The sequence below is a fragment of the Echiichthys vipera genome (genome assembly GCF_963691815.1).
Source record: "Echiichthys vipera genome assembly, chromosome: 14".
NCBI classification, from domain to species: Eukaryota; Metazoa; Chordata; class Actinopteri; order Perciformes; family Trachinidae; genus Echiichthys; species Echiichthys vipera.
The window spans coordinates 14,895,303-14,906,944 of NC_139839.1; the positions used below are offsets into that span (position 1 = coordinate 14,895,303).

General features: G+C 38.2%; 1 protein-coding gene across 1 annotated transcript; it reads right to left on the reverse strand.

Annotated features, from left to right (window-relative positions):
• Positions 1 to 743: 743 nt before the first annotated feature.
• On the reverse strand, positions 744 to 8,229 carry tmem135 (transmembrane protein 135; the record flags this gene model as incomplete). The annotated part of the gene is made up of 15 exons (XM_083927374.1): positions 744 to 2,758; positions 2,919 to 2,986; positions 3,094 to 3,192; positions 3,811 to 3,887; positions 4,010 to 4,073; positions 4,855 to 5,022; positions 5,127 to 5,196; positions 5,290 to 5,454; positions 5,533 to 5,574; positions 5,694 to 5,740; positions 6,397 to 6,462; positions 6,568 to 6,601; positions 6,847 to 6,939; positions 7,497 to 7,624; positions 8,092 to 8,229. 15 exons carry the CDS (start codon positions 8,227 to 8,229, stop codon positions 2,623 to 2,625), a joined length of 1,395 nt encoding a protein of 464 aa, XP_083783500.1. The 3' UTR covers positions 744 to 2,622.
• Between the last annotated feature and the right edge of the window lie 3,413 nt (positions 8,230 to 11,642).

The following is an 11,642-nucleotide window of genomic DNA, read 5'->3' on the forward strand; positions in this document are numbered from 1 at the left end:
GTCAGGACTCTTAACAGCATTAGGAATTTTCCTTATTTGACCTTACACATCCGATTTCATGGAATCAGGCCACAAATTCTGGATATATTGTGTACAAAGTTTATATTTGACCAACATGGCATGGGACATTTTGTGATTTGTGTGTGGTTAGGTTTCCAAAATCACAGAGAATCATACATTGACTGTACAAAGGGAATTATACTGTGGGGGTGGGACCCATGCATATATTTACATTGGTTTATTATAATTTTGTGCAATATATTAAGTTATCATTTTTTTAAAGAAAAAAACCTCTATTTTAGTCTTAACACGGTTGTTGCACTGTGTGCACTGCATGTTTACAATCATGGCTTCTGTTCTGGAGGTCAGGTGTGCCTATAGCTGGGTTGGGTTGAAGAACTGAATGCAGATTTTGAAGTGAACGAACTGGCATGAGATGTGCACAGAAAGTTGCAACCGTTAACAGTATAATTATATGTAATTATTTAATATGTGGTATGAAGTTATGTTGAATGGTGTGCAATAAAATAATGTAATTTACATTGAGCACAGGAATCTTACATGAACCACATAAGTACCCAGTGTCCCCATCATTTCACTAACTTCACAATCACTAGGTCTATTTTTCACTCTGTAAAATATGTAATGCATACATTTCAGAGGACATGCAATATTTAAAACTCCAAATATATTCTGGCAGATATCCTCATCTCTCTGCAACAAATATCCAAAAATAAAATCAGATTGAGGATTGAACTGTGTGTTTTATTCGCAGAAACAGATTCTGTCACCTCTAAGCAAACACTTAAAAGTGGCACCAAATTCCTCAGTGAACAATGTTTCAATCAATGTGGATTTTAAGCCACAGGGCTCACTTTGGAACTGTCAGAGTATTAATTAAAATGCAAACAGTCAACACCATTTTCTTTTACATATTAAACAACTTGCTTGGGTTCTGGGTTTGGCCTGTAGTTAATATTACATATTCAGTCATGTAGATAAATCTTTTCTAGCCTCAAACACCTCCAGAGAATGAAATAAAAAGGATGGACAGGTATATACATATATTTTTTATATATTTTGTGGTTCCAAACTTTGAAAAATGTGCAAATGATTATTAAAATCAGATCTAGAAATATATGAATCTGCAAATTTCTCCCTTGTATCACATTATACAGTCTCACGTTTTACATTTGTCAATTAAAAGCGGTTTTCTAAACTTAAAACCTCTGATCAAACCATTTCCCATGACTTTTAAACAATTTCTACATTAAATTAAGGGTACATACATACGCATTATACTGTAAAGCAGAGGTGGAAGAGACACTAAGTGTCACCAAGTGTCTGATTGCAACCACATGCTAAATACGGAGGACTGGAGAAGTATCACTGTAATAGCAGGGTGGTGGGAGTAATGAAAGAATCATTACTTGTAGTTGTACATGTAACACAATTTCACCCGTTTCAGTTTCTTATCTGTAAATAAATATAGTAGTTTCAGTGCAATTTACTAGTAAAAATAATTTCCTTAGCTATATTTACTCCCAAGTTATGTCTTCACAGTGAAATTATTGGTATTTTTACCACTTAATAAATAGTAAGTTACTAAGTAGTAGTTATAATTAGTAACTATTTTGTTTAGTTTCACCATCTTCTCCCCAAAAGTAATTTCCATGTTGCCATAGTCCTTGAGCGGTCCATGTCGTTTACCACATTATCTATAAAGGTGACTCACTCCATTGCAGTAAATAATGATTGTTAAGTGTAGTTTTAATTTGGAAAAACACTCAATTTGAATTTAAAAATACAAAGAAAAATCAATTTAAGTAAGTGCTTAAATGGTGGCTTTCCACTTCTGTTTCACATCCTAGACCACACTCTAAATACATCTCCAGTATCTACTATAGAATACAATATTTGATAAGGCTACATCATTATATATGTATATCATCACGTGCACCCATTGAAAAAGTACACATTCAGAAATGATCAGGGATATGATCACAAAGTCTTTCTCCCCTTAAATCAGAGTTATAATCAATTATCACGGTGGGTATTTAAAGACGATTAGTGAGTTTCATCAGTTGTTTTGAAAGCAACTATCCAATAAACCAAACTGTGTTCAGTTAGTACAAACCTACAGGTAACTTGCAAAAATGAAGAAATGTTACAGTTAATGGATAAAAGGAATGCTGTACCTTGCAGAACAGGTAAATGTTACCCTGCCAAATGCAAATGGGCAACTTGACAAAATATAAAGAAATCATTTAGATGGCTTTCTTATATCAGTATCTTTTACTGTTACAGGTTTAATTTGGACTTCAAAACACCAATACATAGTATGCATTTCATTTATTTTTACTAGTAACCTGTTTTCATACAATCCAAGTCAGTAAGCGAAGTTGTGCAACACAACACTTGACACTCATGATGCCCTGCTCTGGACAGATCTCAGGCTTTTACGTCCTCCAAAGCGTATCTCATCTCATTACACAATGTCACCACATCTAAGCTTTTATAAACCTTTGAAAGAAAACCTTTAGTTACTCAGAAATAACAGCCAAACTGTCCATTTCCTGTTGAGGTTACCCTAAAAGCCCCATCTCAGAACCTGGTGCCAAGTCAACCTAGTTGGATGTCGGCTCCTGGTGGAAGCACCGTGATGTAACGAGGGTCCAGTTTGGGCACAAAGCCTTTAAAGTCCCTGGAGGCTTGAGTCCCAAAGGCATCTAGCAAATGTCGGTTCATCAGAGCAAACCTAGGAGAGGAGACGGAAAACCGTTTCTGTACCATTATGAAAATACAACTACCCCTAATAGATTACCTTAACATGGGCAGAAATGGGAACAAGTGATACCCTTAAAAACGGAATTGTTGAAACATTGTTTGACAGCTGACAGATCCCACATCATGCATACCTGCCCTTAGTTAGACGCAGCAGGAACTTCCAGTATGAAGGCCTGAGGTTCTGCACTTCCATCACAGCCTGTGCAACGGTAACAAGCAATTATATCCTTATGCAGCAGAAATACAAAATGTGTGTGAAGCACATTTATGTAAGGAAGTATGCTTGTTTGAGTGAGTGTCACTTACAGCTTGGAAACAGATAGCAGTGGAGATGGCATATATGACCGTGTCTGCATGAGGAAAGTAAGGGAACCGACCGGCCTCAATGCCCTTGAAGTACATGGTCTACAGACAGATGACATGTGCTGTTAATATAAACTGTCCAAAACAGATACAATTCAGATAAGCAGACACATATAGTAACATGTTACTAACATGCAAGTCTATTTGCTGTCACATTTGTTCTGCCAGCATACTAACTAAGGAACTACTACCATGTAATTGAAAGTAGCATGCACAACTACAAATCCTGAATAGTGTATCTGTTGCAAAGTAGTAGCAAGGATAAAAGAAAACAAAACTCCAGCACTCACAGATAAGTAGTCCTCTTATTCATTATAGGCAAAAGATAGATAGATGGACAGGCAGACAGATAGACAGACAGAGATATAGTTTCTGACTATTGCAGTCACCTCACCTGCTTGTTATTTTGGCTGTTTTGATTACACTGATTCTAGCAGAAGCATGTTTTTTTTGCTCACAATAAACAAAAGGACTACTTATCTGCGAGTATGCCTTTTTTAGATTTCCACACTAACTTAATTTCTTGTCTCTGGACTATTTTGTGATATTCAGTAAATATTGTTTGCCTTTCCTTGAGAAGAGAGATTAATGTTGACGTAAATATTTTCTGTTGTCTTTTTAGTCCGATTAATATCACTTGTTTCTGAGATTTCCTTTTACCTCCACCAGCTTTGAGAAGAGATACATGGATATTGTCGTGCTTTTGTAGAAGAACATCGACATACCAGCCAGGAAACCTTGAAAGACAGGGAGAAAGAGACAACTGTCAACTGGATTAAATCAGCTGAGACATGACACCATGCTGAGGAGGATTTCTCTACAGGGAGTTTTTCAGACAGTTTACACAATCCTAACTCACCAGCTATCAGTGCATGGAGTTCATCATCAATGTTACGCAGCCAGCGCAGCAAGCAGCTTGTTCCCTAATTGAAAGAGAAATGCATTTCCAAAAAATAAACAATATAATGCTCACAGGACAACACAAGAGATATTACGATGGGGGGAAAAAATCGGAAATGTTAGCTAGGACAAACATAACAAATCCAATGTGCCTTTAAAGGAGGTGGGACACACAATTCTTATGTAAATATTTGTGCCAAACTGAAACGCACATGGGAGGAGCTGGCCTTCAGGGCTTTCTGCCAGAAATCTTCTCAGGTTTAGGCAAGACAACTATTTTGGGATAACTATGATGAGATTCATCTTCATCAGCCTGCTCCTTAGAGATAAATCTGAGCATCAGACGGGCCGTGGACGGCCAGCTGGCCGCAGCTATGCGCGGAGCGGTTGCACTCACAATGGTCAAACGCACTAGGCTTTAGCCGAAAAACCTGTTTTGGCCCGGTGCAGAAGGACAGTGTGAGTGCGCCCTCTGTACCCCGATTCAAGAGCAATAAGCGTTTGTTCCCTGTGCATAACACATCTTAATTTGCACATGTAAACTTAGAATTTTAGTGATTGCTTGTTGTAATACTGTATTTTACTGTGTTCTGGATATTAAATGTACAGGGCACATTTTTTTTGGACTTCTTTTTTTGTACTGCTGAGTTCAGTTATTTACTTGTAAGATAGTTGCATATCAATTGTGGAGCATATTTCAAATTAATTTTCCCATCTGTGACCGGAATTTTGGGGGGAATTTTAAGAAAATTCTAAAAAACAAGGACGTCGGAGAAACAATGAAATATGAAGTATGAAATGTACCTTGTAGATACTGACAAAAGATCCTAGAAAGGCCCCAAGCTGAAAGTTCTCCTTGTTGTAGAAGAGGGAGGGGAGTCGTGAGGGTTTGGTAAAAATATGCCTGAATGCTGCAGGCACTTTAAGACAACACTGGATCAAGTAGCCAACACTGAACATCCTGACAAAACCCTGGGCAATGAAAGGAGAGGAAAAGAATACTTAATGTTGTACAATCCTTATTTAATTTGAATTTGAGTACTATAAATCCATCATCATAACAAAAAAAGTCTTACTTTCACACAGTAGGAAATGCAGTTGTCTTGGTAATGTTTACAGCATCTGTGTCTTGGACCCTTTTTGCATCTGGATTAAAAAAATTAATGAAATACTCACAATGGTGACAATACAATACTGGGCACCAATCTTTGTGTCAGTGTAAGGTGTGTATTCTCTCACATTGATTCTAGCAGTTCCCTGGTGTAGGCTACCAGGGTTTTCCTCCTGGAGGTGGGCCTTTCTGCTGACGCCTGTGAATCCTCTGTCTCTATAGCAGCTGTCCTTGCGCAAATCTGTTCTGGCCCAACAGGGTTAGATGGAATTTCTTCTTTCCCGATGATGAACCTGTCACAGAAAACGCTTTACCAAAAACACTTTCAGGCAATCGAAAACAAGCCATAACTGGCAACAGGGGCAACTTACTTTAATGCAGAGAATGCAAAGCCTTTGAGACCATCTTTACTCCTGCAGCACAAAAGACATTATTTAACTCAGACTCTACACATTCACTCTCGCTTTTAATATTTCCAGGCTAATTATTAACCAATTGACCATTGTTTGACATTTCACTGTGAGGATCTGACCTGAAGAAGAACATGTAGAGTGATGCAGTTATGCAGAACAAGAGCACCTGGTGGAAAACAGAAAGAGGACATCAGGTGAAATATAAGCCTTCTAGATCACTAAGATCCTCTGAGACCAATCCGTTAGTGGTTCGCAGAGTAAACTCAAATCAAGGGAAAGCATCTTTCAGTCATTATGCAACAAACAGCTGGAATAAACTTCCTGAAGATGTAAGACTTTCACCCACTCTGACCACTTTTAAAACTAGACTGAAAACTTTTATGTTCACCTTAGCTTTCTGCTAAATCTTCACACTTTTAACGTCCGCACTGTTTTGATTATTGTCTATGTTTTTATTCTCTTTGTCTTTCTGTAAAGCATTTGAATTCATGACATGTTGTGCTGTGAAGCACTTTGAGTCTGCCTTGTGTATGAAAAGTGCTATACAAATAAAGCTGCCTTGCCTTGCCAAGTCATTTCACCACCATGTTACAATCTGACCAAATCTCTGATGATATACATCCAATCTCTCTAAAGGAACAAAAGTTAGTATCAAGTTTATTCATACACATCTGACAACTCATGCAGAGTTACTTCATATTCTTTAATGACGCATCTCTGTCTTTTGACACGGACAAACACATTTGAGGTTGGCAATATGTGAAAGAAAAATAATTTAGCTCCCCACACTTTTAACTCACCCAAACCCCCCTGTCATCTTACCTCGCCATGGTTGATGGGTTTGACGATGCCTCGTGTCACTGCCATACGGAACAAAGTCTCAGTGGCCTGACAACAAGATTACACGGTCACATATGCACTGTGTGGCAAAAGCAGATATATCTCTTCTTTATGTAGAACAAATAATGTTTAAGTGAACGGAGTAGCTCTTACAAGATTTGTCATGTATATTGTCAGCAGCCCTCTCCTGGAGGGGGGAGAAAGTGAGAGAGGGACATGAAGACACATAGATTTTCAGTAAACACAGAATCAATATTTACAATGCCATGCCTGACACTTGAAATGCATACAACTTAATAAGATCTCAAAAACTAAGTGCCCTGTTTGTGAAGTGTTGGTCTTTGCAATGTGTTTTAGAATAAAACATTTAAAGACTTCAGAGTCAGGAGAACTAAGACAAATCTAGTGAAAATAATCAGACAGGAATCTCACCTGCTCTTGCGCTCCAGGAGGATGGCGATATAGGAGGCAGGCAGCGCCGAGCCAAACCCAGCAGACCAGGAGTGGAAACCTCCCAACAGTTTCCTAAAGTCAGAAATATACAGTGTTATTTCATTGATTTGCTTTGGTTGGTTTTTTTTTAACTGTTTAGTGTCAGCACCGATTCTCTTTCAAGAATCAATTGTTTGGTCGGACGTTTTGATATTAATTAATTTAGGCTATTTGTTATGGCTTTGATCAGACTACCAGCCCCTGTATTCATTTTAAAATGTATGCAGCATTTTTAACTGACAGGTAACCTGTGGAGTTCGAGAATACGCTACTGTAACACCTGACCTTCCCCTCTGGAGATCAATAAAGGCTTATCTTATCTAATCTTTACAAGGGAACTCCACAGGGCACATTTAGCAACACTGAACGACACTGAAAAACAACAGACCCTGGAATAATAATGAATGAATCTGTTTTCAATAACAAACATGTACACTGATCCCTATATTACAGACACTGTGTCTTTTCTTTTTCTCTTCTTCTTCTTCTTATTATTATTATTATTACATGCATCACTTTAGCCTCTAATCACCAACTTAGTCGTGTGATTGACAGTTTGTATCTATGGGACATTTGCTGGACCCACTAACCTGAGAAGGCAGAAGAATACAATGTAGAGTCCTCCATTGGCAGTGAGGAAAGAGGTAGACCAAAGGATCTCTGGGAGAAGCTTTTTTAAATAGTAATCCTTCTTCTTTCTCCTTAGTACTGCTGCTATCTGCAATACATAAGGGTTGAGTTGCAGTCAAGGTTGGAGCTGTTTACATTTGACTGCCAAGGTATTTGCATGAGAAAAACATGTTGTGCAATTGTATTAAACTTCCCCGTTTGAGGTGATACAGGTTTGAACAGTATTAAAGAACACATTAAAGGTGCACCAAAAACTGGTCCAACGAGTTAACGCTGGAATTTGTTAGACGACATTAACTTATCAGATGGTTTTGATGGCTGTTAACTTAGCGTCTTGTGCAATGTTTTAAAAAGAAACGTAGCACGTGCGATGTTTCTGCGTCTTAGACACAGTTTGTGCGCGTGGAAGAACTCGAACTTAGTCCACGAGCGTAAGCCCTGTAAACTAATCTTTTCGCCGTTATCTCAGAACTAATTAGCCTTACTAGGTTAGCTAGCTAACTTTAGCTTCAGTCTCCAAGTCCACATAGTGCAGGTCAAACAAGATAAACTTACCAGGTACAGAGGGGCGTATATTTTGAAGGAGACCTCCAAAGCCCCCCTGGCTACATCCACAGCAGACTGCACACACGAAGGGTCCCAGGTATGACCGATCTCGTAGCAGCTGTGCGGTATTTTACTGAGAGCGGCCATGTCTGTGATCTGTACAGCTGACAACCGCCACGGGAAGTGGCGACGCGCTTTCGTGCGCGTTCACTCTGAGGGGAGCGCGGTCTTGCAAAAGAGCTCTGCGTGTGCACGGTGCCTTCTGTTTTCCATGTCCATGCTTCTGGACTGGACCATCATCCATTACTGATCAACAAATATAGCAGTGCTGGAAAGTAACTAAGTACCAACACATTTACTCAAGAACTGTAATTAAGTACAGTTTTGAGGTACGTGTACTTTACTTGAGTATTTCCATGTAAATCTACGTTATACATCTACTCCAATACATTTAGATAGATAACTAGTGTCATATATAGTTTACGAATGTTGCCACAGTAACATTGGAACGCAGAGCAGTTGTTGCCTTGGTTACGGAAGACGCTTTTCTTACGCCGGTGTTGTGCCGTACTCAGCACCCCTGCCGTGAAATGCACCCCCTCGCATTATAGGTGATATTCTGGATCAGAAGGCTGTTGTTTCCACCTATATGAGTAGATGTTTGTGCTGTCATTAAAGTAAATATAAACGGTTCACGCCGACCCTCGATCATTGTACAGATAGATAGATAGATAGATAGATAGATAGATAGATAGATAGATAGATAGATAGATAGATAGATAGATAGATAGATAGATGGATAGATAGATAGGGGGAAATTGTAGTGTAGCAGCAGCATTACAGACAGTAACAACACAGAGACACATCAAAACAGTAACATAAAATGCAATATAAAAAGATACATAAAATGTATAGATTAGCAGTCTAATTTGAATGCACAGTAATCATAATATATTATAATAGTATACTGTGCAGTGAACAGATTATGTAAGAAACATATAAGTTGCTTGGAGACTGTATTATTATGAAATTGGGGAGTAAATATTGTACTTTTTACTCCACCACACAACTTTAGTTATTAGTTACGTTACAGATTCCTGATTATTAATAGAAAATATTATCAACAAATGAAATAACATATATTGTTTTAAATGAAGCTACACATCAGTATATAAAGTAAATACAATTAGCCCCACCTTTACCAGCTGCAACATTAAAGTGATATTCTCATTAATCTATCAATAATGATAATCTGATAATGAAGTTCTATCAACGGTGAGCAGGTGGAGAATTGAACTACTGATGATGTTTGTGGCAATGCAGCAAAGAACAAACTTAAATAATAATAATAATAATATTCATAATAATAATAATAATAAATGATAATAATGATGATGAATTGTATTTAAAGACAACTTTCAGAACAATTTGCCAAAAAATATGGGTAACTTATAATATTAAATTATAAATAAACGTAGAATGATCATACAGCTAAACTATGTAGCCCGACCTATCAATTAAATGCTCACACGTTTACTTGGAGGCTAGATTCAGCCGTGAAAAGGCTTTTTGCCATTCAAATATCAGTTCTATATTTTAGTTCTCAAAATGTAAGTTTAAAAGAATTAAAACCAGAATTAATTAGCTATTAGCATGAGAGAGGTGTGTCAAGATGTAAGAAGTTCTATTTATTATTGTTGATGTTCTGTTTAACTCCACCTTGTAAGGTGACCTTGAGTGTTCTGAAAGGTGCCTATAAATAAAATTCATCATCATTGTTAATATTGTTATTCATCATCATTGTTATCATTCCAGCTGGGAGGAGGCCTCGGGGAAGACCCAGGACTAGGCGGAGAGATTATATCTCCACACTGGCCTGGGAACGCCTCGGGATCCCCCAGTTAGAGCTGGTTAATGTGGCCCGGGAAAGGGAAGTTTGGGGTCCCCTGTTAAAGCTGCTGCCCCCGTGACCCGACCCCGGATAAGCGGATGAAGATGAGATGAGATGAGATCATTGTTATCATTTATTATTATTATTAGTAGTAGTAGTAGTAGTAATGTTATTATTATTTAAGTTTGTTTTTTGCTGCAATGCCACAAACGTCATCAGTAGTTCAATTTGCCACCTGCTCACGGTTGATAGAACTTCAGCTTATATAGTATAGGCCCATGTAAATCTGCCTAAATCTTCAACTGCCTAAATCTGGAATCAGATTAGGTTTAATCTGACACAAGATGTTAACCATTGCTGTAAAAAAAAAAAACATAAGCTAGGTACTGTAGTTATTCAAATGCAGACATGTGAATGTACACACTATTTTGCCAGCATTTGTTGGTAGAGGAGATATTAGGTTGGCATAGCCTATATAGCAAACAAACTCTAGAATAGCATGGGGATCTACACGTTTACATTCAGTTGAGCTGTAAATCATGACTCAAATGAAATGTAAATATTATAGAAATCAGCCAGCAGACATCAGATTAGATTCCCAATCCCACAGTTAAGCGCTGGACTGGAGAGTGACTGAAAGGACACGCACAATGTGTGGAACAATGTGTTCTTTCTATGGGCATAGATCTCAAGAGTCATGATGGTGCTGCAGGACAAAAGAAACAACTGCTGAGCCGAATCTGACCTGTTTGATCTACAAGCATGTAATAGAATCATATGATACAAGACTACAGGGCACTTTGCTTTCAGACTTGCTGCTTAAGGACTTTTCTTGTACCATTATATGCACTTGTTTTTCATTAGTGTTCTTGGGATGCAGATTGCACTCAGAGATTTGTGGGGATTATCAGAACTAGGGAGCTCATGGACCACACTCACATACAGTAACTTAATGAGGGGAACAAGACCAGCTATGCTGTTTGTGTACAATCAATGCCACCTGATTTTAGGCGTAGGGTCTACTTTTTTAGAGCCAACCAGTTCACTTCAGTCTCTGCAGTTGTACTGCTGGGACATGGTCAATAGGTGTCAGTCTCACCATGTTGATGTAAAGTCTGACACAGCTTCAGGTTGAAAGATGCAGGGATGTTGGTGCTGGGTTGTGAGGAATGCACAATATCAAGACACGGTGGCAAAACTTTGGCTTTGAATAATCTCGACTAATTACTTTTTACTTGTTGGCTGGCAGTAGGCCTATGAGTGTGAGTAAGTATGTATTAATGTATGGATTATGAACATTTAGAACTGCAATGTTACTAAGTAAAGCATATAAACACCAAGAATAGGGATTTTGCACAACCTGGAAACCTAAATCGTTCTTTTTAATGGTCTATAATCCATTAGTAAGTGGCTTTTTAACAACTAATAGCCACTAGGTACCATTTTAGGGTGACTTATCAGAAAGTGGTTCCAAAATGTTGATTCGTGGTTTAAAACGGATCAATTTGAATTTCCAAGAATTTGAAAATCACACAGCTGCTGACTAACGTGCTTATTCATCACCTCTGGGAAGTAACAGACGCTCAATTCTGACGACCCATGGTGCTTGACACTGCATTTTAGCTAAGTGGATCAATTACCTTAATTTCCCAGTAGGCAATTTCAATCA